At 47.3% G+C, this 27,966-nt stretch overlaps 1 protein-coding gene across 1 annotated transcript in view; it reads right to left on the bottom strand.

Annotated features, from left to right (window-relative positions):
- Positions 1-27,966, bottom strand: part of F5 (coagulation factor V) — a gene marked incomplete at its 5' end in the record, with an annotated part of 63,467 nt that overhangs the window by 10,976 nt on the left and 24,525 nt on the right. The window contains 15 exons of the mRNA XM_081112313.1: positions 915-986; positions 1,822-1,938; positions 4,040-4,219; positions 5,345-5,555; positions 6,662-6,898; positions 7,797-7,971; positions 10,159-11,192; positions 11,460-13,135; positions 14,379-14,591; positions 15,140-15,290; positions 16,373-16,584; positions 17,581-17,680; positions 19,869-20,046; positions 24,178-24,343; positions 25,729-25,950. Coding sequence (XP_080968439.1) covers positions 915-986; positions 1,822-1,938; positions 4,040-4,219; positions 5,345-5,555; positions 6,662-6,898; positions 7,797-7,971; positions 10,159-11,192; positions 11,460-13,135; positions 14,379-14,591; positions 15,140-15,290; positions 16,373-16,584; positions 17,581-17,680; positions 19,869-20,046; positions 24,178-24,343; positions 25,729-25,950 — 4,944 coding nt within the window. The remainder of the gene's footprint in view (positions 1-914; positions 987-1,821; positions 1,939-4,039; positions 4,220-5,344; positions 5,556-6,661; positions 6,899-7,796; positions 7,972-10,158; positions 11,193-11,459; positions 13,136-14,378; positions 14,592-15,139; positions 15,291-16,372; positions 16,585-17,580; positions 17,681-19,868; positions 20,047-24,177; positions 24,344-25,728; positions 25,951-27,966) is intronic.

Raw genomic sequence — 27,966 nt, 5'->3', positions numbered from 1 at the left:
AAATGTATTCTGAATTAAAAACACACAAACACACTTAGCAATTTCTCAAGCGAGTTCAGTCCCAGTGGAAAACCAGATCCCGGAGGGCCTTCTGTGTAGTTAGAAGACCAGGCAGGTGGCACACGCTCAGGATGGCTTAGCCCAGGATGACAAAAGCTTGGCTTCAGGTCTGTGCTTGGCCAGCTGCCAACTGCCACCCACCCCCTTTCCTGGATACAGGTCATGTTTATCTCCTCTCAGTTATGCAAATTACTGTGGCCTCTGCTGAGTGTGCCTGCCTACCAGGAAGACATGGGAGGGATTTATGGGAGCCTCATGGTCCCTTGCAATTGACCCCTTGATCTTGGGAAGGGTTCTGAGCAGTGAGGACAGTTAGGAGGAGTTCCTGACACACAGTGGGGCATCAACAAAGTTTCTCGAATAGATGAGTGGTGGGCACAGCCAAGGGTCCTATTAATGGGGACTCTAACACGTGCCCGATGAGGCCCCATGAATCTGGCTGGAACATCATGTGTGACCCAAGCCAGAATGGGAATGAATGCGGAGAGTCTTGGAAAAGGGCACATGGTCATGAGAGCAAGCTGTGTCCTCTTGCCCACTCTGCTGAGAGGTCAGACTGCCTCTGGAGAGGGACCACGCTCTTGGTCTTTCCTGGGAGAGACTCTTTAGGAACATCCTGCACCAGAGGGGGTGGCGGCAATGAGGGTGCCAAGCGGCTTTAGCTCCTGCCACAGTGCTCCTTCTTGTACCAAGAAGCACCCCAAATGGAGCTGCTGTGCTATGTTGTGGTGGAGGGAAGCCTGGAGAGGAGCAATGCCCAGATTCTCCAGGCTGGCTGGCATTCCTGGTTGTACAGACTGTATCCTGCACAGCTGGGGGAGGTGCCTCTCACAGGCTACGCTGCTGCTGCTTACCCACAAACTCCGACGCCTTGATCTGGGTATCAGCTATGAGGCCTGTGCTTAGTCCCAGTGGCATCTTGCATTCTGCAAAAAACCAGGACAAGGAATAATGTTTAGTTAGAAAGTACATTTAACAACGCATAACTCCATGGCTAGAGGTTATACTTGTGGTGGGTCAGTAATTAGATATTGTTACCTGCCTTGCATAGCACTGACTTAAATGCATCTGATCCTAAAATGGTAAGTGCACTAACAAGACTGGTACTTTAATAGACATAGTGACACTTTATCGGAAAATAACTGAAATCCTGAAATACAATTTGTTTTTAAACCAATTTCTGTCTGCTTATATCTTAAAACAAACCACTTTATAGCATTAAGTACTAGCCCTCTGGGTTATTTACATCCTGATTGCATCCCTGGAAAGGAATACCAGCGAAGGGGATGCAACCACTGAACTATCTGGATGTTGACACCATGCTTGGTACTCAATGGGTGCTTGATCAATGCTGGCTGGCCGGCCTGACAGACAGATGGAAATTTGTCCCGAGTCCTGGGATGCCGAGTCCAGGGACTCTTGGGGATTGCTGAGCTCCTCGTATCTTTTCCTCCTCTGTGCTAGGAGCCTGGAGGATTTCTTACATGCACTCTCCAGGGGTCACACATCATGAAAGAGGATGCTGTATGCTGGTTCCCCAACTGGGAGGAATGCCTTTGGGCCGAACCATTTGGTTTAAGTTTCCTGGATGACTGATGTTTGTAGTATAATCAGACCGCGGCCAGAACGAAAGCACCAGTGCCACAGAATGTGCCTTTGTCATATCAGAGTTCCGAGTTGAATGTTTCCTGTCTGAAGGTCAGCAGTTTTCTAGCAACAGGACTCTCCTGCTTAAAGGGTCCCGCGGCTCTTGGCTGATACCTCTGTCTATGATGAGAAATGGCGTTTGCATCCCTGCTATCTGGTTTTCTCCAACCTCCGTGGTTAGGAGCCACCAGCCAGGTTTTGATGCCTTCATTTCAAGAGTTTTAAATGAACCTAAAATAGAGAGTGAAGAACAACATTGCACACTCAAAGATTAACAAAAGACAACATTGCACACTCAAAGATTTGGCAGCGATCAAAGGATCCTAATATCACTGCATCCCAGGGAGCTTTAGGATAGAACTTAAGTGTTGTCCATTCATTTCTATGCAGGACTAGAAGTATAACAAACAGGTCAAAACAACACACACACACACACACGGACAAATAAATCACCCAGAACCTTAAAAAATAAAGCTTTCATTTATCTGAACAGAATGTTATGAGTTAACATACACATAACACAGCTTCACGGTCCTAAGGACCAGAATAACCCGGAGTGACCCACCCCTGGGCCTCAAACACCTGTCCATCTTTCCTTTCCCTCTCTTCATCCCACTAGCTTTTCTTTTTTCATACAAGAAAATTAAAGTAAAACATCTCCACATTTCAAATGTTTAATAAAGTTTACATACGTGGGTAGAGCATGCATAACTTGTTTCAGGACACCCGGAAAGAATGAGTTTCTGAAACCTCTGCTTATCCATGCTTGTGTTGGCGATTACTACTGCCAGTTAGTACTTCAGTTCTGCCAGCTACTGCTGTGAGCATTTCCCAGGTCGTGAGTAAAGATGAAAAGCTGATAGACACCCCTCGAACAAGATTGTGAGTAAAAACGAAAAGCTGATGGTCACCCCCCTCGAACAAGATTGTGAGTAAAAATGAAGAGCTGATGGTCACCCCCCTCGAACAAGATCGTGAGTAAAAATGAAAAGCTGATGGTCACCCCCTGAACAAGATTGTGAGTAAAAATGAAAAGCTGATGGTCACCCCCTGAACGAGATTGTGAGTAAAAATGAAAAGCTGATGGTCACCCCCGTCGAACCCTAAAAAGATGTCCAGCCTTTCCCTCAGGGACAAGATCCTTAGGGTTGAGGTTTAGACAGCCAGCCCACCCCAGCCTCTCAGGGCTTCTCCTGGGCTCCTGGGCGGCTGGCTGGCCTGGTCTCCCTGGTGACAAGTAAGGAGTGTGTCTGACTCAATCGCCTCTGTTCCTGACCTCAATAGAATGGGCTTTATTAGTGAGTCACTGGCACGTTTGAAACAAGCAAGAACTCTCCCTTTCCAGACTCTGAGCCAAAACGGGCCCATGGGGACTTCTGTGCTTCCTCCTGAGGCTGACTCACAGGGCAGCTCCCAACCCAGAGTCCTGCCCGGGACGCCTCCCTGAGCTTCCCAGGCAGCATTCAGCTGGTTCCTGGGTTTCCTGTGTCCACTGCAGCGGATAATCAGTGGCATCAGCCCTCTCACACACGCATACCTACACACACATACTTACCTAGGTACACATACACACACATACCTACACACACATACGCACATACCTACACACATACCTACACACACATACACACACACATACCTACAAACAATGCATTGGCACATAAGAAACCATTTAGGTGACTAGTTTGTTTAAACCTTATTATTTTGCACACAAAAAGCTATAAATACCCCTGCTATTCTTTAGCTTTCATAATCATTAAAAAATTTTTTTTTTCTCCAAAGAGCCTCACGAGTTGGTTTGAGATGAAGAATTCTATAGTTACTTACCCAAAGATGTCAGGGTGATAGAGTGAGGAGTAGAATTCAAGAAATCAAGACTCCCCCCCCCCGCCCCCCCCCCCCCCCCCCCCCCGTTCCCCGCAGCCCTGGCAAACGTCCCTCTCCCTCCCGTAGGCTGCCTGAGCCCCGGGGTGGGGGAGGTCATTCTGCCTATAAGCCCCCCACCCCGGGCGGGGTGTGTGTGTCTCATTCTGCCTGTAAGCCCCCCCACCCCGCCCCGCGTGGCACGCAGCGGCTGGGAAGAGCCTGCACCGGACATGGTTTCTTTGCCGAACGGAGTCGGGCCACACTGTTAGCCGGTGCTGCAAGCAGTGCGAGCCCTCGCTGGCCTTTTACAGCCTGAGTGCAGCTCTGGGGTGTGGCTTTGCCGGGATCCAGAGCCCATCTCCACCCTCAGCAGGAAATGCCCGGGGGGTGAGAGGGCTTGGGGACGCTGGGCAGCCTCCTCGGCCGTGGGTTAGCCAGGACCTCCTTTCACGGCCCAGATCTTTACCAGGCAGCAGGGGCCAGACGCCCAGCTGGTGCTGCTGAGTGCCGTTCTCCAGCAGCGTCTGGCCGTGAAAGCGAACCACGTGGATGTCCCGGGAGCCGCCCAGGTTCAGCAGGTGCAACCTCACCCACTCCTGCTCGTGCATCCTCAGGCCAGGCAACTTGTAAATCATCCCGTTGATGGCTGAAAGGACAGAGGGCCGCAACCCATTAGAATCTGTGTGCACATGAGAGAGGCTGCGAGGGCCTAGGCGGGTCTCCCTCTCCACCAGCTCCTCCATCAGCCTGCAGCGGGGGTGGGGAGCTCCTCTCCCTGAACTTTCTCCGTCTCTTCCCCGGACTTCCCACGGCTCCTGTCTGTACTTCACCCACACAGCCTTTCCATTCACAGTTTGAAGTTTCCTTTGCTGCTAATAGAAAAGGCTGGTGTTTAGAGGAGAGAGAGTAAGTCAGGGGGTGTGCAGTGCCACCCTCAGGCCCCCTAAAGTCAGAGATAGAACCAGGCCAAGTCAGGAGGTCGGACTTCATCTCTACAGCACCCACAGCCGCAGCGACTCATGCTGGTTCTCTCGTTCAAACGCCAGCTGCTCTGCCCCCTCCCAGCTTGGATGCCCAGGGTTCTGAGACGCATCCACTCTCCCCTCAGTGGGGGGTGTGTGTGTGTAGCACCTGGTACATCAGATCACCTTAAAAATACTACTGTATTTCAATGATAAAGCTTAGTGCTACCCCGCATTTAACTGGGACTAACGTGAGGGAAGTTTTTGTTGTTGTTCTTGTTGTTGATTCTTCTAAAATTAAAGGCCCCGCTGTGGAGTTTCAGGAGCCAAGCCAGAGAGCTGTTGGAGGGAGAGGAGCTGAGAGCATTCGGCTGCCTGTTTTATTCACCTGTGCTTGGTGCCACCGGGAGCTGCTGAATACTAAAGCTGTTATTTCTGAAAGCACAGGTGGTTGCTTCTCCTACAGACATCATTTCCCTTTAAAGGTCAGGAAACAGTCTATTAAGCACTTAAATTGCAGAATAATGCTAAGTCCTCATCAATGTATGTTTAACTGAAGCGCACTGGCGCATTGCTGTGGGTTTGGGTTTGTTTCGTGGCAGTGCCGTGCCTGTCTTTCAGAACCTCTCATGTTTCTTTGCCTGGAGTGCCACCTGTTGGGCCCCCCGGGCCCCCCGAGACGTGTAGGGACCTGGCTTCGTGGTCGCTCCTGGTTTCTCAGAAGCATCTCCTGCCTAATCTTTGGAGACCTAAGGGCAGGTGTCCCTGTCAGCCCAACTCCCAGATCAGATCGAATCAGAGGAAAATACCATGGAACGTGTGGGAGGGTTCTGCTTCTGAGGATCCACGTCTCCAGGAACTTTGGTGTTTCTTGTCATAGTACCAGCTCTTCTTTTCATCAAAGACCATGAAAAGCAAGATGAACTCCCTCATGTCCACGGGCATTCCGCTCTCCCTGTTCAGCGTTCCTTTCCGGCAGATCACAAGGGGGCCTATCAGGCCCGAGTGGATGTCCCGTTCCTGGAAGACAGCGGGAGGAATGGAGCACACACCCTGCCAGCACTCTCTCGGCTCTTCCGGCGATCGGTCGTTGATCGCACGGAAGAGGGAAACTTCTTAGAGGCCTGACTGTGAGGAGCACAAATGAGTAGCTTCATAAAGCTGGATCTTATCCATCTAATTCTATGGCATTCCTATCCCCTTCCTTTGCTTAGTTGTTTATCGTGACATGGTAGTCATCATAATGATAATAAAATATTGATGCTATAACAAATACTATTTATTGAGCACTTACTACTATATTAAATATTTTGCCTATAGCCACTTATATAATTCTGACAACAATCCTATATGGTAAAAAGAATTCACTTATTAAACAAATATGACCAACTATGTGTGATGTATGTTGTTATCTCATGTTTAACTTTGGAAACCGAGGCTGAGAGAGGAGGAGAAATTTGCCCAGGGCCACACAGTGGGTGACAGGGGAGGAACTGAAATCGAGGCCGGTACTCTCCCTACCATGCCCAAGAAGGAAGGAGTCTTGATGTTGTAGTTCTTCCACAGAGAAAGAGGAGGAGAAAGCTCATATTCACTCCAGGAAATTGCAAATAAATGCCTTCCTCTATAAGGTGGTCCGTCTGACTGGGCCAGCCCTCTCAGCAACCCTCACTCCTCTTCACTGAGCACACCTTTCTCTCTCACCGTCATCTCTGTAGGTCTGCAGGGAGGTCCCTGCTATGGTAGCTGTGGGGTCTTGGCCACAATCCTTACACCTTCCTCACAAATAGCAAGACAAGCATTTAGCAAGAAATAATCTTCAGCCCTAGCTGGTTTGGCTCCATGGATAGAGCGTCGGCCTGCAGACAGAAGGTCTCAGGTTTGATTCTAGTCAAGGGCACATGCCTTGGTTGTGGGCTCGATCCCCATTAGGGGGCCTGCAGGAGGCAGCCAATCAGTGATTCTCTCCCATCATTGATGTTTCTATCTCTCTCTCCTTCTCTGAAATCAATTTAAAAAATAAAAACAAAACATCTGAAAGAAAACAAGAAGTAATCTTCACCTTCCATTTAGCAGCCTCGGGGTATAAGTTAAGGGGATGACAGCACATTGATGTCTGTGCCTACCGTGTTCACTGCTGAGTAGTAGGCCCACGTCCGGCAGGCAGAGCCGGGGTTCTCCGGCCCCGCTCTCCCGGTGGCGTGCCACACGTAGGTGTAGCTGCTGTTTGGCTGAACAGCATTGTCTTCCTGAAACCACTTGGAAGACTCATCTTCATAAGTCTTTCCCTCCGACGACTTTTCATAGGAAAGCCCGTGGGCATGAAGAGAATACGGTCTGGATGCTAAGTTTTTAAAACGAACCTAGAAAAAAACAAGGATCCATAACACACTGAAGGTTAACAAAATGCCAGTTGCCATGGAACTTATGTACATTATTTCCTCTAACTTTACTAGCATCCTGCGAGATAGGGCCCAAGCAGCTTCCCCCAGAAATGCCAAGCCATGCTTGCTCCTCGCCCAAAACAAAATTATTGACCTTATCAGCAGATGCAATGCTACTGATAGGTGCTCTGGATCTGAAGGTCATGAGGCTGGGCTTTTGTCACAGTAAGCTTTCTGCCTGCTGCTGAAGAGACTGCACATGTGAATTTAAGTTCCCCTCTGGGGACAAAAGGTGTCGTACATCACACGTGAATGGGTTAGAGAGAGGTGCCTGGGAGGAGCCATTCGGCTGAATGTTTAGAAAGGGTGGAGGGAATTAAAAAAAGTTTCCTAGGGGAGAAGGAATAGTCCTTATAGAATAAGCAGGAGCTTAGCAGAGGGAGAAATAGAATCATAAGATTATGTTTTTCTCGAGGATTGCCAAATACTTGGCAACTGTCTTGGAGAAGAAATGTCATTATTTATTAATTTTGGAAAATAAGTAAATCCACCCAGCCAGTGTGGCTCAGTGGTTGAGCATTGACCTATGAACCAGGATGCCATGGTTCGATTCCCAGTAGGGCACATGCCTGGGTTGTGTGCTCGGTCCCCCACTAGGGTGCGTGCTGAAGGCAGCTGATTCATGATTCTCTCATCATTGATGTTTCTCTCTCTCTCTCTCTCTCTCTCTCTCTCTCTCTCTCTCTCTCTCCCACTCTCTTCCTCTCTGAAATCAATAAAAGATTATTTTTAACAAAAGAAAATAACTAAATCACCCATAGCTCTCTCCTGCCACCATTGCCTTTACAACCCTATGGTGCTGGTGGGAATGACTCACTTGGATAACGTCATCCACCTCAGCTCTAATAACAGGACCAAGAATGCCAAGATGCTCTTCAGACTCTCCCCGAGGGTCCCGTTGGGTGAAAGTGCCATCCAGGTACTTTCGGAAAACAACTTTCTTGTATATGGTGTCCTCTGGAAGCTCATCAGTGTCTTCGTTATCCATGTCACTGAAATGATAATGACAGTATTTGTTTACAAGAACAAATGAAAGACCATTCAAAGAATTTAGGAAATGGTCTCTGTTTCTGAATATAGCATCCAGCATAGAGAAGATATTGAGCACATATTTGATGAGCAAATGAATGAAAATAGAAATGACTAAAGACACAACCAGCAGCTACCCAGCTGCCAGTTCAGATACCATTTCTTAGGTAAGTCCTCCGATGAGCCTTTAGGCTAGGTCAAATCTCTGTATAGCATTCCTCCATTTCTATAGTAGTACTATAGTGCATATAGTAAAGTTCTATAGCATTGTAGCATTTCTGTAGTATATACAGTAAAGTATGTATCACTTATTTGTGTGATTATCTGTTAGTATCTGACCTGCCACCAGAGCAGTGGTCGGCAAACTGTGGTTTGTGAGCCACATGCGGCTCTTTGGCCCCTTGAGTGTGGCTCTTCCATAAAATACCACATGCAGGTGCGCACATACAGTGCGATTGAAATTTCGTGGCGCATGCGCAAAAGTCGGTTTTTGGCCTGGGAAAGTCGATTTTTAAGAAGTGGTGTTAGAAGAAGTTGGGGGTGTTGGTTGGTTAGGCGAGGGGAAACGCGGCTCAGGCGAGCCAAGGGATACACAGCGCGGGGGGAGGCACATGTGATTCATGCATGAGTTGAGTGAGCCAGTCAGTCAGCAGTCTCATTGTGCAGTGGTTAGTGCTAGCCATGTCCGCAAATCGCACGCGGGTGACAAAAGTACCTACTTGAAGCATAAAGTTACCTGTATTTTTCCAACCAGCTACAAATCCTACAGGTATGTTTGTTATCAATTTAAGAATTGTAATTCTTTTGTGTTGGTGGCTTTATTATTATAAAACTAGAGGCCTGGTGCACAAAAATTTGTGCACTTGGGAGGGTCCCTCAGCCCGGCCTGTGCCCTCTCGCAGTCTGGAACCCCTCGGGGGATGACCACCTACTGGTTTAAGCTGGCAGTCAGACATCCCTTTGGCAGCCCAGGAGCCCTTAGGGGATGTCCAGTTGCCAGTGGGGAGCAGGCCTAAACTGCAGTCGGACATCCTTAGTGCTGCAGAGAAGGCGGGAGAGGCCCCCACCAGCACTGCTGTACTGGCAGCCATCAGCCTGGCTTGTGGCTGAGCAGAGCTCCCCCTGTGGGAGCGCACTGACCACCAGGGGGTAGCTCCTGCATTGAGCATCTGCCCCGTGGTGGTCAGTGTGTGTCATAGTGACCAGTCATTCCCAGTTGTTCTGCTGTTAGGGTAAATTTGCATATTACCTTTTTATTATATAAGAGTGCCTGGCCAGCCTGGGTGAGGGGCTGATGGCTGTTTGCCGGCTGGCCACAGCCCCTTCAGGGTGGGGGTCCCCCCTGGGGTGCCTGGCCAAACCCCTTTCAGGGTGGGGGGTCCTTCTGGGGTGCCTGGGCAGCCTGGGTGAGGGGCTGATGGCTGTTTTCAGGCTGGCCACAACCCCCAGCTACCCATACTCCCAGTGGAGGCTGGCTGGAACCAGGTATCTGGGATTTATTTGTCTTCTATAATTGAAACTTTGTTGCCACGAGCAGAGGCCACAGCTGGCTCAGGGTAGGCGGGAAGCTTGGCTTCCTCCATCACCCAGGCAACCAAGCCTCCTGCTTGCTCCAGCTCCGTGGCTGCCAGCTGCCATCTTGGTTGGGTTAATTTGCATATAGTCGCTCTGATTGGCTGGTGGGCGTGAATTAGAGTGTAGCAAAGGTATGGTCAATTAGCATCTTTGTCATTTATTAGCGTAGATGAAACATCTTTTTAGGTTCCCTTTTTGAGATGGCTACAAAGAAGCTAAGAAAAACGGAAGATGAAAACCATGAATTTAAAGTTGAATGTACCTACCTATATAGTTTAAGTTTAAAAAATTTGGCTCTCAAAAGAAATTTCAATCGCCATACTGTTGATATTTGGCTCTGTTGACTAATGAGTTTGCCGACCACTGCACTAGAGGAAAAGCCCCATGAGGTAGGGATTGTGCCTAGTTAGCTCACGGCTTTATTCCCATTGCCTCACAGAGTACCTGGCACCAAGTTGCAGCAGGGGAACAAAATTATGCTTAGCTAGCTTGCCCAGAATTATCTCCTTGGACTGTTGAAATTACTTTTCTGGCAGTAGTGGGAAAATGAGAAGAGATGAAAACACTGGCCAAACCTTTGTGCGTATTTTGCGTAATCCCAGGATATTTCTTCCGCAGCAATGTAGTAATATTTTTTGTTCCCGTAGCTGCTGCGGAGGTACGATGCTGCAATGCGGTCCGGATTTCTGGAGGATTTGGTGTCTATCCTAATATCGGTTTGGTAAGGGTCATCGTAGGTCACACAATCTATTTCAAAAGTGTCTTCTTCACTGCTTTGTTGTTTCTTCCTCGGTGTAATCTCAATGTACTCTCCATCTTCTCCACTGAAGCCAAACACAATGGGTGGGTTCAATTCACTTGCTATCAAAGTGTTATTTAGTGAAGGAGACGGTTGCAGAGAAGGCATCTGACCAAAGTCTGAATAAGGAAAATTAGGATCAAATTCTGGAAGAGGCGAGGACGGACTGGATTCGGAAGTGTAGGCTGTTTGACCAAGGTCTGGAGGAGGTGATGTCTGCCTGAGATCAGGAGGAAGGCCTGTCTGAGTGATGTCTGGAGAGAGAGTTGCATGTCTGAAGTCTGGAGAGAGGGTCTCCTGGCTGAGGTCAGGGGAAAGGGTCGCCTGGCCGAGGTCAGGGGAAAGGGTCATCTGGCCAAGGTCAGGGGAAAGGGTCGTCTGGCCGATGTCAGGGGAAAGGGTCGTCTGGCCGAGGTCAGGGGAAAGGGTTGTCTGGCCGATGTCAGGGGAAAGGGTCGTCTGGCCAAGATCAGGGGAAAGGGTCATCTGGCCAAGGTCAGGGGAAAGGGTCATCTGGCCGAGGTCAGGGGAAAGGGTCATCTGGCCGAGGTCAGGGGAAAGGGTCGTCTGGCCAAGATCAGGGGAAAGGGTCATCTGGCCAAGGTCAGGGGAAAGGGTCATCTGGCCGATGTCAGGGGAAAGGGTCGTCTGGCCTATGTCAGGGGAAAGGGCCATCTGGCCAAGGTCAGGGGAAAGGGTCGTCTGGCTGATGTCAGGGTAAAGGGTCATCTGGCCAAGGTCAGGGGAAAGGGTCATCTGGCCTATGTCAGGGGAAAGGGTTGTCTGGCCAAGGTCAGGGGAAAGGGTCGTCTGGCCAAGGTCAGGGGAAAGGGTCTGGCCAAGGTCAGGGGAAAGGGTTGTCTGGCCAAGGTCAGGGGAAAGGGTCGTCTGGCCAAGGTCAGGGGAAAGGGTCGTCTGGCTGATGTCAGGGGAAAGGGTCATCTGGCCAAGGTCAGGGGAAAGGGTCGTCTGGCCTATGTCAGGGGAAAGGGTTGTCTGGCCAAGGTCAGGGGAAAGGGTCGTCTGGCCAAGGTCAGGGGAAAGGGTCGTCTGGCCAAGGTCAGGGGAAAGGGTCATCTGGCCAAGGTCAGGGGAAAGGGTCGTCTGGCCAAGGTCAGGGGAAAGGGTCGTCTGGCCAAGGTCAGGGGAAAGGGTCATCTGGCCAAGGTCAGGGGAAAGGGTCATCTGGCCGATGTCAGGGGAAAGGGTCATCTGGCCGATGTCAGGGGAAAGGGTCATCTGGCCGAGGTCAGGGGAAAGGGTCGTCTGACTAAGTTCTGGAGAGATGGCTGTCTGCCAGACTTCACGTTCTAAGGAAGGGGACACTTGTCCAGTGTTGGTAGGGAAGGACTGGGTTCCTCTATCATAGTCAGGCATCTGGCCAGACTCTGGAAAAGCTTCTTGACTGGGGCCTGGAGGGAACTGTGTTTGATCAGAGTCTTGACTCGGGAACGTTTGGTAGAACTGTTCAGGGGGCATTGTCTGATACATGTCTGGCGAGAAGCTTGTCTGACCAGTGCTGTCTGGGAGACTGAGATTATGGTTGGGAAGTGAGGCTGCCAGGCTGAGATTCCCACGGGGCAATGTCTGGGTGAGGTCGGTGGGACGAGAAGTCTCCTTGGCCTTGTGAAGGGCGTCTGGGAGGGTGAGGTTGCCCTCTCCTCTGGGAAAGTTCCTTAGAGAGAGAGGAGCGTGGTGTGTAGGCTTCCTTTTTCGTGTCCGAATGAGAAAAGTGCTGTTCTTCACTCTACTGCTTCCTCCAGGTCTTGTTTGTAGAAATTTATGTCTAATTCCAGGAAACTTTGGGTGGCCACCTTGCTCTCCATGCTTGTTGGTAAGAGGGATGCGTTCTCCCCATGTCCTTGAGGCATTCTGGGGGCTGTTCCGCAGCTTATTAACTGCCATGTCTTCATCAGCCTCAGGGATTATTTCATAGCTACCTTTTTCAGAAACCAAATGCCATTTCCCATTCAAATTCTTAAAGAGAGTCTTGTGTTTTAAGAGATCACTGGGAAGGTCCTTCCAGGGCCCCATGATGGAAGAAGAGTTGCCTTGGCTTAAATGTCTCCCTGTTTTACGTCCTAGAAACTTCATCCGGGAGAACCTGTGCCTTGCCTCCAATCCCTTATGTTGAGCATGCCCTTGGCTTCTGACTCCTTCTGCACCAAGTGGTAGGAGGTTTGTCCCTGTGACCTTTGGCTGTAGAGGATCCTCTATAGGGACTTCAGAATAAGGGCTGGAATGCTCTGCTGTGAAAGGGCCGAGAACTGAGCTCTTTTCTGAGCTGTGCCCCACCTGAGGACCAGCTGTGGTGGTTTCAGGGTGAGGAAGGGTTTTGTTAGGTTCTGCAAATTTATTGTCAATGAGCCCGCTGCCACTTGGGGAAGAAGAGTTTGAATCAACGGCTGTATCAGTACCTGGAGGGATGAATTCAGAGCTGTTCTCCAGGGCGAGGGCAGTAAGATTGAACTCACCTTCCTCCTGATTCAGTGATGAATTTCTGAATGACCTAAGTCCAAAGTACGAAGCCAACTGATTATCATAATCATCTCCAGTCTCACCTCCTTCACCCTGGTTTTCCGAAAACTCACGAATTTTCCGTGTAGTCATGGGTGTAGATGGTGGAGGTTTGTATATTACATGTTCATTTTCTCCATCACTTTCATCATTCCGGTTACACTTAACATCCCTGAATTTCAGCCGTAGGTTTTTGCTTCTTGGGTTAGAATTCATGGTAGTTAATATCCAAGTTCCTAGAGAAGAGAGACAGACAGCATAGAGAGCTTTAAGTCCAGAAAAAGACAGAAAATCCCTAGCATTTGTTGTAGCAAATAATTCCCAACAAACTTTGGCCAGGGATACTCCAGTGTGGCCTGTGGACCTCTGCTTCCCTGTGAACTGCTGGTTACGGGTCCACAGTGCCACCAGAAGGAAAATGGAGAGCCAAGTACTTAGGACGCTTCTGAGCAGTTTGACATTGCTGTGACATCCAAGCATGTGATCAATGCATTTACCTCGTTTAACAGAATATAGACCAAAGGTATTGGTCAGCGGAGCGCAGGGAGGAAAAAATCGTCTTAGCTCAGATAGTTTGAGGGTCACTATTTCAGAATATATTTTAAAAGGGATGGATTGAGAATAAAACGAATTTTAATCATCTCTGTCTTGTTAGCTGCACATCTTGTTTGAGGATTGTAGTGGGGGGAGGATGGTGATACCTACTCCCAGAAATGAGAGACATTTAGGTATTTCCAATTGACCAATAATTCATGTGGGTCCAGGGCAAGTTTGAATCTCTCTGAAATGGTGTGACTTGCCGGCACACTGAAGATTTCCTGGGAAGTGTCCAATGGTTACCACTTGCTGAGTGTCTACTGAGTGCTGGACACTTGGCACATATTAGAATTAATGACCAAAGTAGCTCTGTTAACAGCTGTTGTTGTTGGGGTGTGTGTGTGTGTGTGTGTGTGTGTGTGTGTTTTCAAATGAATAAACTGAGCCTCAGTGAGGTCAGGTCAGCTGCCCAAGGTTATACAGATCAACGTTGCGTGGCCGGGCAGAATTTGAACCCAGAGCTGATGAACTCCAAAGCCCACGTGCTTTCCAGGGCTGTGGCGTGTCTGAGGCCAGCCTCGCAGGCACTATACCTGGTGATCACTAACCCTAGCACAGGTGGCTGTCTTACAAAACTGGAAAGGGCATTTTGATAAAAGAAATGTCTTTTTGAGACTGAATGGTCACGCTTCCTCCTCAAAGTCATGCCATATCTTCTGTGGATGTGTGTCTTTACTTCTCACTTACAGAAAAGGATGAACGGAACCCACATTAAAGGGCTGAACCCACTGAGGCCAAACTGAATTAATTCCCCAAACGGAAATCATGACAAGTATCAAAAGGGAAGCCTGCAAGGGATCCGAGAGCTGAGCCCAGGACCTGAGCCTGGAGAGCTGCGGCAGACCGAGGGACCAGGAGTCCCTCCCCGCGCCAGGCTCTCACCCACATTATCCATCGTGACGGTCACCGATTCCCCGTGCATGGGGAAGAGCGTCAAGGTGTCCTCATGCCTCTTCCCGTAGATGAAGGAGTGCCCAGTGAAATGGATGGTCAGAAAGTCATCCTGGGTCCCCACGCTGCAGAAGTGCCACTGGATGGTGTCATCAAAGCAGAACCCGAGTGTGGAGATGCTGTCAGGCACGTAGCCATTGATGGCTGAAAGAGTCGGATCGGTTAGAATGCCAGGCCTATGCCAGCACGAGGGCACGTGCCTAACACCTAAAACACATGCCCACAGAATGACTTTGCAAAACTCCTGGCTAACCTTTTTAGTGTGATTTGAAAAATCTAGTTTTGAATTACTTAATTGGTTTCTGCCCTGGCCATAGAGTATCACCTTGCACCCAGAATGTCTATTTTGCACCTCAGATACCACAGACCAAGGCCTGTAGCCCCTTCCTTTACCACCCCCATCCCTCACCTGATCTTCTCTGCCCAGAGCACACGCACAGGTACACACACACACACACACACACACACACACACACACACACACGGAGCAAGAGAAGACGTATAAGGATAACAAGCCTTTGACCTCTCGCTGTAAAAAGGTCACCCTTTATATAATTTCATCACCAAATCCCCGGATGAAGGTGAAGCTGAGATGTGAGTCGCTTCTCATCCACGTCTGCCTCTAGGCACAGCACGCTTCAACCACACGGGTGAGAAGTGATGGACAGATAGGGGAGCGTGCTCCGACTTACTGCTCATGATGTTTGACTCATAAAACTTAGGGTCGTCACGCTTCACCTCCTCAGGATTCTCACAAAACTTGTTGATGTTGTCCTCAATGTACCAGCTCTTGTTCTCATCAAACACAGCAAACACAGCCTGCTGCTCGATGTCTGCTGCCCTCTGCGGGGGGGAAACGCTGTGTTCTAACATCCCAGCCAGCGACCCACAGCTTCAGACACCCCAGGGCACAGTCCTCGGGGTCACTGAAGCCATGCATTTAGGCCTTGGTAAGAGCCCCTTGTGTGCAAAGCCCTCGTTAGAGCCAAAGATATTATGCAAAAGCAAACAGAGCAGATCAGGAAATTCAGAGACTAAAATATCCTAATAGAAAAATTCCATTTGTCATGGCAACTGTAATTCTGTTTATCTCTGTGACAGAACACCTTTCAACCAGACTGTTCGACCGACAGGGTGTGCTACGAACAATTGCAAAGGATAAAGCAGGAGGCTGCAATAGGAAAGCTTCATACCTCTCCCTACGCGTTTCCTTTCCAAGTTCAATAGATTAGGGTCTTTCTAATGTTCGTTTCTGATTTTCTGAGGCATATATTTATTTTGTATGCCTTGAATGAGGCCCTTTTTAAAAAAATTATAGCTTTGCCCAATTGTCTGTGAATTTAATGGAGCTTAATAAGATGAGACTCTTCTACAGTAAAGATAAAGTCAGAAGATCCACGTCTTTGTCTAATTCAGTCTCACTAGAGACGGACCATTGTCAAGGTGCAGTCTCACCAGAAGCTCTGTCTCCTGCGTATCTCTCTTATCTCTTTCTAGTGCAGATCTCTACAGGTAACAAGGATCGGTACAGAGCCTTACACTTTTGTGAGGTGCTACCTCCCTGCGCCCCCAAACAACCTGTAATTTTTAGGATGGGTATTACCAATCTCATATAAGGAAGAAACCAAGAGAGGCTAAGAGACTTGCTCAGCACACAGACAATAACAACAGACATGGACTTTGAAACTAGAACGAAGTATGGCTTCACACTGTAGACTTGCCTTCTGCAGTGAGAGTCTGGGTGAAAACTGGCAAGACAAAAAGTTCCCAAAGGAGTCAATGTCATCTCAGTCACACCCAAGAGGACTACTTAGTTTAATGTTTTCTGTTCCAGAAAAGTTCCATTATTTAGCAGGGAGACCTAGTCTGTTCCAGCCAGAAGAAATTCCTGGAATTTCTGAATGGTTACATCAAGGACAAAATACCTGTATGCCTCTTTTGTCCAGGGATCTGCTCTTACAAATCAGAAGTAGCCCTATGAGCCCAGAGGCAATGTCCCTTGTGATGTCCACATCACTGTAGTACGGTCTTGTTAAGCACTGGGCGTCATTGTCCGTGGGCTCATCAGACTCCAGGATATTCCATTTATAAGTGTAGGTTTCTCCTGGTTGAACTGCTCTGACCATGGTGTTACTGCCTGAAAGAAAATATAGTCAGAATTATTTTCATTTTCAAAATTATTTTATGAGAATGAATGAATGATACAATGGAGCTTTCATTGCAAGCAATTAATATTGGGAAAGGAATATTTTTTTAATATTAAGATCCACTTATTGGAACCCTTAATAGCATGTAGTCATCAGATCTTGCTCCCCTAGAGGCCCCTATGGCACTAATAAAGGATGCTGTAGGGCAAGCATGTCAAACACAAAGGCTAACATGAGCCAAATAAACAAGGTTTAAGTATATGTGGGCTGCAAAAAAAAACAAAAGCTTCAATTTTCATAGAAATTATAGTAAGTTTATTTTGATAGATACATGCTGAAATAAATGAGTCCTCATTAACATAAAATAATAGAACATTTTAATAAAAATTAATATTTTTCTTGTCCATTAACTTTCTCGACACTGAATAACTGCACAAATTAATAAACGTGACACTAATAAACCTGTTTTTCTTGTTCTCTGAAAGCGAAATATTTCCTGTTGCGCCCACCAAACAAGTCAGTACAAGACTAATGACATGGCAATTGGCTGCTACAATATTCGCTGCTAGTATTAGTGGAGAGAAATGGTGCGCCTGCGCGTAAGGGAAATGAATGCAACACGATTATAGTAACCAGTAATTAGAGAATGTTGTAGTTTGTTATTAATAATTATGTATAACAGGATATTGTAAAAATTAAGTTACAAAATTTTTATTAAAATGCTTCTTTCATACTGTTATATTGACTGGGCTGCAAAAATATTCGTTGTGGGCCGCAGGCAGCAGGCCGCGAGTTTGACATGCTTGCTGTGGGGTAAGTAACCCCCTGAGATGAGCAGGGTTTCCTTGTGGCTTTTAGGGTCCCTGCCCATGTATAGACACTACCTGACTGCACAAGGTTTACTACTGAGCAAGAGGGACAGTAGGAAAATATGGTAGCTTCTCAGAGGTCAATAGCTTCATTCAGCAGAAGTGAAAGATGCAAACCTGAGGTGGAGGAAGAGTTGACTGTGTCTTCAAAAGGAGAGAAGGTCACTCCATGAGGGTAGATGCTGTAGGCGCGGCTGGCCATATTTTTGAACGTGATCTACAAAGTTAACTCAGATTTATTATTCGGGACTTAAGGTTGATAGCGAGCATTAATATAGGATGTTAACTTTGCATGCTCACTTGTTGGACGGTGTGCATGCATGCAATCTTGTTCTGTTTATCTGAGCAGCAATCTCTCCATCACCCGGCAGAAGCATTTGAGAGAGTTTCGCCTCACAGAGTAGTCTGACCTTAGAAGTGACATTTTCCTTACAGTCCGCCACCCCCTCCGAGCGGGTCCCCATCTCCTTGCCTTCTCCTTTCAGCTCAGACCCCATCTGTTTTCATTTTCTGCTCCTCCTCTTCTCTATACCATGACCTCCTCCTCCCACTGGCCAGGTCTCCCAGAACCCCTGTCCTTGAGGCCGTGTCCTGAGGTCATGGCTAAGAGCCGGATCCTCAATTTCCAATGAGGTGTATTTATACTCCCTAACAGTGGTCGGCAAACTGCGGCTCGGGAGCCACATGCGGCTCTTTGGCCCCTTGAGTGTGGCTCTTCCACAACATACCGACTTCTGCGCATGGGCCACGAAGTTTCAATGTACATGCGCGCCTGCATATGGTATGTTGTGGAAGAGCCACACTCAAGGGGCCAAAGAGCCGCATGTGGCTCGCGAGCTGCAGTTTGCCGACCACTACCCTAAGAGTACCTCGGAGGGATCAGAGATGGGGGAAGGGAAACAGAGAGCAGCTGCTTCTGGTCCTTTGGTTATTTTCAAATGAGCAGAATTGGCCTTGTCTGCAGACGCCCTCCTAGCTCCGCCCTGGCAGCGGTGAAGTATGGTCTCCGTAAGCACTGGGCGTCATTTTAGGAGCATTACCCACACAGGAGTCCTGGTGAAGCTCCTTAATCTTCCGAAGAGAACCTTGATTGTATCTTTGGTTGATTGCCAAAGCATTTGGGTCATCCTCCATCTGTAGATAATCTGCATTCTAGAATCTTGTCAAAGATTGCAACCTTCAATTCTCTGCTTCCTGTGCTTATAAAAAGCTTGATGTCCCTAACCAGTTTGGCTCAGTGGATAGAGCGTCGGCCTGCGGACTGAAGGGTCCCAGGTTCCATTCCAGTCAAGGGCATGTACCTTGGTTGCTGGCACATCCCCAGTAGGGGACGTGCAGGAAGCAGCTGATCGATGTTTCTCTCTCATAGATGTTTCTGACTCTCTATCCCTCTCCCTTCCTCTCTGTAAAAAATCAATAAAATGTATTTTTTAAAAAAATAAAAATTAAAAAAATAAAAAGTTTGATGAACCCAGCCAGCATGGCATGGCTCATTGGTTAAGCATAGACCTCTGAGCCAGGAGGTCATGGTTCAATTCTGGTCAGGGTACATGCCTGGGTTGTGGGCTTGAGCCCCAATATGGGGCGTGCTGGAGGCAGCCAATCAATGGTTCTCTCTCTCATTATTGATGTTTCTACCTCTCTCTCCTACTTCGTCTCTGAAATCAATAAAAATATATTTTTTAAAAAGCTTGGTGATGTGACATAGCATTAAAGGAAAACTATTTGAACAACACTCTGTCCTCATGATAAATATGTAAGTCTTTGCGTGTGTCTTCATCAGAGGCCAGACTTCAGAGAACTACATACCAAGACCACAGTGAAGGATTTTTTTTCTCAATGGTATTTACTGTGATATTTTTAGCTATAACGAGAAACACTTTTATAAGACTCTACAATATTTTTATTTATTGTACCAATTGTAGGGGTTTTATCAAGGAATCTATCCACTGCAGCAATAGCACCCTCTCTTCAAGGATCCATGTGAGAAATTCTTCTCTGGTCGCTGTGCTTCTTTTGTGGCTACTGTGACTCTGGCCCTAACAGATTTCCCTTTTTACTTTGGCTGCTAGAAGGCTCAGGACAAAATTTGCAAACAACCTTATAAGATCATATGGTAAGTACTTGATTATACTTACCTTATCCTTGGTTTTCTTTTCTTTGTCCCCAATATTATTCACCCCAATTACATTGACTATTGTATTCCTTTATAATTTGATAAACTATCTCAGATTCTTTGTATTATGGAGTAAGCTATAAATAAGTGCAAATACTAAATAAAAACGAAAAGTTGCATTTGAATTAAAAATTACATGGACACCTTTTAAAAAAAATAAACAGCCAGTACTTATAATGTCTTTTGTTACTTAATTTCTTTTGCACGGGCCTACCTTTCTGCTACTTACTTTGAGCGTGTCTCTGACCTGGGCTCTGATAGTAGGGCCCAAGATCCCGTCTTCATTGTTTCTGGACTCCTCCAGGCGTTTGGTGAAGGTCTCATCTTGGTACTGTCTGTACACAACCTTCTTATAATGTTTTCCAATTTGGTTGGAGAAATTATCCAAGTGCAGAGATCTGTATTTTCTTAAAGTGAAATGAAATATTAAAAAATGAACCATTTTCTCAAGTAGAGACCCCCAGTAGGGAGGGGAAACCCTTGTGTTTAGAAGTTCTGCTCTTGGATTAGCTAAAAAAAAACAAAACAAAAACAAAACCAACTCTTAATATGATTTGCAAAGTCCTGATATGTTCCATCTAGTTGGAAAGCTGGAATCCTCCGATCCATCTGATAAAGTCATAATCATGGTTAGAAGCAGCTTTTTAGCTCTTCCTGTCCCTTTGGTTACTAGAGAAGACCTTAGATGTCTCTGGGGAAAGGTCTATCTGGATGAAAGGACAGGATGTGCTATAAATTTTTCTCAAGTCTCTCCTATCACTTAATTTATGGTACCTTGGTTGGCTTTTCAGGTATTTCTCAATCTCTAAAAGTACTTTCTCACTCCAGGAAGTTTTTATTATCTTTGTTAGATATGGCTCTGTGCTGCTGGTCTATCCTGTCTGCCACCCACTCAGTCTAGGCGCCAAATGAAAAGCCACCACCGTCACCCAGCTTCTGCAGTTCTGCGATAAATGATTAGGAAGCAGCAACAAGAACCACTTCACACCTTGGTCCTCTTCATTACCTTAAAACAGTACCTTCGTAAAAGCAGAAGCTCCGTGAGAGAATTTACCCATTTCATCCATTTATTTTGCATAATAAACAGCACTGGCTGTTGCCAGAGAGTCCTGGATCCCTATCTCAGTTCTGTCAGTTATTATATAATCTTGATCAATTCCTTTTTTGATTTTTTAATAGCAAATACATTCAAACGATTTTGATTAGTGAAAACTCTCACTCACATACTATATCCTCTCAACCCCACCTCTCTACCTCTCTCTGTGCATTTTCTAAGTATTGGTTTATATTAAGGTGTACAATTCCAGATAATCTGTATGCATATCCCTTCCAAGATTTGGAAAGTTTTCAACTATTATTTTTAAAGAAGCTTTCTGCCCCTTTCTCCTCTTTTTTTCCCTTTAGACTCTTACAGTGCACATGTTAGCTCTTTTGATGGTTTCCATAATTCCTGTAAGCTTTCCTTATCCTTTTTCTTTCATTTTTCCTCTTGTTCTTGTAAGTGAATAATTCCAAATTACCCGTCTCTGAGTTTGCTGAATCTTTCTTTTGCATAATTGATTCTGGCATTAAATACCTCTATTGATTTTTTTCAGTTCTGTTATTGTATTTTTCAGTTTCAAGATTTCTGTTTGGTTATTCTTATGGTTTATTAGACTTCTCATTCTGTTCATGCATTGTTTTCCTGATTTTGTTTAGTTGCCTATCTGTGTTCTCTTGCACTGAACTAAGGTTCTCGAAGATGAGTATTTTACATTATTTTCCAGGCACTTCATAGATCTCCAATTCTTTGAGGTTGCTTCCTGAAGCTGTATTAGTTTCCTTCAGTGGTGTCATAGTTGCCTGATTCTTTGTGGTGTGTGTTGCCTTGGGCTGGTGTCTGTGCATTTGAAGAAGCAGACACCCTCTTCCAGCCTTTACAGACTGAATTCGGCAGGCAAAGACCTTCTCCCAACAGGTCTCCTGACTGATGGGATTGCTTTTAGGATCACAATCAAGTGAGGTTGGATCAGGTCATATGACTGCTGGCGGGCAAGACTTTACCAAGAGCTCAGACGGGTATGGGTCCTGTCTTGTCCGTGGAAGATGGGACTGCCTCCGGGACCTTAGTCAGTAGAGCTGGTGCTGGAATAATGGCCCATTTTAAGGTCCTCAGTGGATTTTCAAATTGTAGGCCTGTTACCGGGTGTGTAGGTGGGTATGGCTCCCATCTGTTCCTTGGGAGGACTCCCATCACGTCCCTGGGTAGGTCCCTGATGAGCAGGACCACTTCTGGACTGCAGGTGGGAGGGCTGGAGCTGGGCTACAGGGTCACTTCAAGATCTGCACTGGGACCAAGGTCTGCAGGCCAGCCTCCAGGGTCATGGACAGGGCTGGCTCCTCCCGAGTCGCTTGTCAAACAATGTTGTAGCAGGGGCTGTCGCTGAGTCCATAAGAGGATGAGGCTGCTTCTAGGCTTGTAACCTGGACCTCAATGAGCAAAACTACCCCCTGAGCATGGACTAGCCTTGTAAAACAGCCCTCTGTGGTCCTGGCTTTCCTTGGGATTTTGTAAGTTTCTACCTGGATTACACAGCTCTCACAAAGGCACTTTTGTTTGTGGATGGCTGACAACTATTGTTGCCGTCAGGGAGAGAGGTGGGGGACCTCCTATTCTGCCATCTTACTCCCTTGACTTTTTAATTTAACAATGGAGAACTTTTTATATTAGTACATAAAGCATGCTTGCATCCTTTTAAAACAGATGCATGGTACTCTATGTATGGCTATCCCATAATTTATTAAACCAATTTCCTATTGATGGAAATTTTGGGTTGTTTCCAATCTTTTGCTATTACTAACAGGGTAGAGTGACTATCCTGTATGTACAACATTTTTCCTGTGAACAGTATAGCTCTATAGTAAATTCCCAGGGTGAGATTGCTGGGCCAAAAGATATAGGCATTTATAATTTTGACACAAATGCCAGATTATCCTCTAGATGGTTCTTCCAGTTACTCGCTCACCAGCAAAATGACAGTGCCTGTTTCCCACAGTGTTGCCAAGAGATTATGCTACCTGGATTGTGAGTCCGATGGATGAAAATAGTATTTCAGAGAAGTTTAATTTGCATTTCTCTCATTGTGAGTGAGCCTGAATATTTTCTTCAGGTGTTTCAGAGCTATTTGAATTTCCAGATTTCTTAATATCTCTGACCTATTTCCTAATGTAATCTAATAAAAGAGAAACATGCAAATTGACTGCACCTCTGCTACGCCCCAAGCCATGCCCACCGGTCAATCAGAGTGACTATATGCAAGTTACCCCAACCAAGATGGCGGCCGGCAACCACAGAGCTGGAGCAAGCAGGAGGCTTGGTTGCCCTGGTGATGGAGGAAGCCAAGCTTCCCGCCTGCCCTGGCCAGCTGTGGAATTCCACTCAAGGCAACAAAGTTTCAATTATAGAAGATAAGTAAATCCTAGATACCTGCTTCCAGCCAGCCTCCACTGGGAGCTTGGGTAGCTGGGGGCCGTGGCCAGCCTGCAAACAGCCATCAGTCCCTCACCCAGGCTGGCCAGGCACCCCAGAAGGACCCCCCACCCTGAAAGGGGTTTGGCCAGCCTGAAAACAGCCCTCAGCCCCTCACCCAGGCTTGCCAGGCACCCCAGTGGGGACCCCCACCCTGAAGGGGCTGTGGCCAGTCTGAAAATGGCCCTCAGCCCCTCAACCAGGCTGGCCAGGCACCCCAGCGGGACCTCCACCCTGATCCGGGACACCCTTCAGGGCAAACCAGCTGACCCCCACCCATGTACCAGGCCTCTATCCTATATAAAAAAAGGGTAATATGCAAACTGACCCTAACAGCAGAACAACTGGGAATGACTGGTCACTATGACACACACTGACCACCACGGGGCAGATGCTCAATGTAGGAGCTGCCCCCTGGTGGTCAGTGCTCTCCCACAGGGGGAGCTCTGCTCAACCACAAGCCAGGCTGATGGCTGCCAGTACAGCGGTGGTGGCGGGAGCCTCTCCTGTCTCCTCAGCAGCGCTAAGGATGTCTGACTGCAGCTTAGGCCTGCTCCCCACTGGCAAGTGGACATCCCCCAAGGGCATCCGGGCTGCCAGGGAGATGTCTAACTGCCAGCTTAGGCCCAATCCCCTGGGGAGCGGGCCTAAGCCAGCAGGTGGTCATCCCTTGAGGGGTCTCAGACTGCGAGAGGGCACAGGCTGGGCTGAGGGACGCCCCCCAAGTGCACAAATTTTTGTGCACCAGGCCTCTAGTCTACTTAATAAATAAGAGCTGTCTCTCACTTCTAGAGATAAAGTGAAGCTCTTAGATAGGATTTAACACAGTGCTTGGCAATAGCAAACATTCGACAAGTGGTAGCTGCTATTATTATTATTATTATTTCCTTTATTGAGTTTGGGGTAATTCCATGTTGATTTTGAACAAGACCTGAACGGAATCCAAAACATGTAATACCTTGACCCGCGAACCCAGGACCCCATGGAACATGCCTGAACCTTTGCACAGTGGTCAGAACCCCCCACTCACTTGTTCATGTTCACTGGAATGAAGGGTGCATAGTCCCAGATGACTTCCTCTGCAGCGATGAAGTATTCCCACCTCTTCATGTGCCGCCGCTGCTCGGGCGTCAGCCACTTAGTACTCCGTGTCTTCTTGGCACAGTTCTCAATGTTGATACGAGCCTGCATTCCAGCTGAATTAGTACATACAGACAGTGAAAGAATTGGGGAGAAGGAACTAAAGCTGATCAAACTGTAACTTTTTAATGGTGGAAGGGTTAACTGATGATGGTGAAAGCAAGGGAGAGAGGGGACGGGCTGGGAGGGAAATCTGGGAAGATTGCCTTTGCTTCTTCCAGAGCAGGAACATCTGTGGCTTCCAGACCCTGAAGACCCTATGACTTAGGTCTTGTTGACTTCTCCTTTTTCCTGTCATCTGCCCCTTTATTTGTAAAATCAAAAGAATACAGTAATACTGTATGAAATTGTTAAAAATTAAGTAAATTAATACAAAAGCAATTAACCTCAACAATGTTAGTTTTGTTGTTTTATGATCACTTGGGTGACAATTTCATTAGTTCAAATATAATTTTGACTGCTCAGTGCAAAAATATAACACAGTACCCGAGCCCTGGCCGGCATGGCTCAGTTGGTTGGGCATTGTCCTGTGCACTGAAAGGGTCGATTTCTGGTCAGGGCACATGCCCAGGTTGCGGGTTCGATCCCTGGTTGGGAGTGTGCAGGAGGCAGCTGATCAATGTTTCCCTCTCACATCGATGTTTTTCTCTCTCCTTTTCCCTTCTTCTCTCTCTAAAAGCAATAAAATAAATCTTTTTTTATAAAATGAAATGGTCCTAATCGTCTTTCTTATGTGTTTTGCTTGTACATATTATTTTGGTAACAAAATAATTTCCTATACTAATATCATTTGCTTATAATTTAGTCTCTATTTATAGGAAACCTCCTCCCAATAGTTTCAAAGCAACTATGTGTAATAGAACAATGAGTATTTTGTTTACATGGAACCACATAACAACCTGGGCTGACCTTCCCCCACCAGAGTTCACTGATGTTCTTTCAAGCTCATTCCTCAGCTGCTTAGGTTTTAGGTTTGAGCCATTCAGTGTACAGTCATTGGGTTCCTCTTCGTGCTCATTTTGTTCTAAAACACAGTCTTTTCATGTTAAAACTTCTACACTTTCTCTGACTTGGCACTTCTATACATTTGCATGTTTGCCTTGTCCTGGCAGCCAGATCTTTCTTTTAGCTACATGCTAAATACCACAAGAAAGAGCATCTCTATGTGCATTTCTCTCCTTCCTCCCTTTTCCTTTCAAGGAAGTAGAGACCTCTTCAGCTTTTGCTTCATTTAAAAAAGTCTTTGTCGATTCCTCCCCTTCCTTCATCCCCAAGCAAGGCTGTGAATCTAAGAGTGGAGAATGTAAGTTCTCTTCCGAGGGACCACGGCAGGTATGTCTGGAGTGTGCGTGGCTTAAGAAGGCAAAGGATAAGGAGGGAGTTAGCGCCTGGGAAGAAGGATCCTACATTCATAAGCAAGACTGTTGGGAGCGTGTCTTGCCTTGAAAGTGCTTGGGGATGAGAGAAGAGATGATCCACTTCCCCTCCGGGCCCATCGTCATGTTAGCAGTCGTGGACGTAGCGCTGACGAGGGTCACGGCTGAGACCTTGCGATGGTTCTGCTCCAGGACCTGGCCATTGAAGTGAATGGAGAACAGTTCTGGTCCAGAGCTCATGCCGATCAGATGCCAGCTGATGTGGTCCTGGGCACAAACGGTGATATCTGCGAGAGGAGGAGAGATGGGGGCGGGGCAAAGCCAGGCAGTCAGCATTCTGTGGTAAGAACTTCTTCACCCCAAATGGATGAGTACCTGCTATTGTGCAAGTTTCTGAGGAATAGACACTCAGCTGTAGTGCCTGCCCTGGAAATGGAGACATCTGAGGGATGGGCCAGCGAGCAGCTGACACTCATTGCGGTGAGGGATACTACAGAAGTGAGAGCAGAGCGGTGAGAGGGGGCGTTAGTCCAGAGACAGGGATTGCTAAGGGGTTAGGCCAAGGAGGGAGCCAGGTAGCTGACCACCATCCTGGGTTACTGGGACCGAGGGGTTTCCCCGGATGCAGGACTTTCACTGTTGGAACCAGGACAGTCCTGGGCAAGTCAGGTAGCTGGTCACCTAGAGCCAATCTGGGCTCAGCTGGAGGGAGTCGGCAGTCTCCAGGAGGGCCGCGTTCAGAGCCTAATGTCTCAGCAGGATAGAGAGAGGCGCAAGCTCTGCCTGAGGAAGAGTGTGAAGGTGGTTAAGGATTGCTGATTGCGCCTGTGCCCCTTGCTGATCGCTTTAATGAGACGGCAATGAATTACTCTGTGGGTCACAGGCTCTCCTTAAAACGCAGAGGACAAGTCTTCATGTGCTGGGCTCCCGGGAGCACTTCATGGGCGGAGTAATGGGAACTGAGTGCAGAGGCTGAGTTCTGCTCCTTCTTTGCCCCCCACAGCGACTGGGAAAATGCTCCTTTGCTGCGTGGGAGATTCCAACCCTGGCTTCCCGCCTTGGCCCGGCTTTTAAGTTTCAGATCCATGATCACTAGATACAAGCAGTCACACCTCATTGCAGCAAGTGCTACCATAGAGGTAAGGTCATGGGGCTGAGGATCAGTCTCTTACCCACAGAGGGAGGGGCTGAGGGCTTGTCTTTTTTGGGGGGACCATTACAACAAGACAGGGGTTCAGACAGCATGATGAGAACAAGAAGCTAGAACCTCAGAATGAAGCTGAAAGGTAGGCTTTGGTGGAGGCATTTAGCACCCCAAAGAGATGCTCATATCGACTGGAGCATTCAGTACATCTGTATGAGCACTTACCACCGCTATTCGGTCTACATGCTTCATGAGGCTGTTTACAAGCATTAATGTCTCTGTTTCTCCTCACGCCATGTCCCTTCCCTGCCCCTCTTAATCCCAACTGGTCTGTCTTTTTCAACTGCAAATTCAAATACTCCATGCCCTGATCAAGTTATTACTTTTATTTTTGTGCCTATGGTTTGCTTCAGGGGGCTTCTGCATATTTAACAGATGATTCACTCGGCCAGGACACAGATACAGCTTCTCCTTGGAACACACCCCTCGAAGGTCCATAGCACTGGACATGCAGTTTTAAATGTAAAAAAAAAACAACACAAATTCTTAACTACCGTCTATCCCAGGAGAGATGTTTAATCCACTTTTGTAAGTTAGCTCATCTCAACAACTAACTGCCAAGGACCACACTAAGGTAGCGAAATGAGCAAGGAGCCTCAGTTACCTACGTTTTGGGTGCTGAATCAAAGCCGAGAGTCATCGGGGTGTGTTTGTAGTAGCCCAGGCAGAGACGCAGTGAAATGAAATAGAAAACAATTGAAAGCAATGCCCAGACCTCAACTCCTGACAAGTTTGGTTGGTGGTGGGTGAAGCCATTTGTGATTTTTCAGATATAGAGAAGGACCCGTGAGAAATTTAATAAAGCAACATTTTCATTTTTCTGCTTTTCCCCAGGATCTTTGGTTCTACGCATTTCTATCAGATGGAAGTAAAAGTGGTGTAGGTGGGAGTCAGTCCTTTGCTCTTAGCAGTTGCTATGATGGAAAGAGAAAAGGTCTTAAATGCCTTTGAAGAGTCCTCATCTATCACCGTTTGAAGTGCTGGAAGTACTTCCGTAGGTTGGTATTTCTCTGAGTCTCCTGCTCATCTTCACCGAATTTTTATAGACTTTTCCCTGCTAACCCTTTCTGCCAGGGCTTGACCTTGAACAGCTAGCTGT

This window comes from Myotis nattereri (genome assembly GCF_964212035.1).
Source record: "Myotis nattereri genome assembly, chromosome: 18".
In the NCBI taxonomy this organism is placed as follows: Eukaryota; Metazoa; Chordata; class Mammalia; order Chiroptera; family Vespertilionidae; genus Myotis; species Myotis nattereri.
This window is presented reverse-complemented; position numbering and strand designations above follow the sequence as displayed.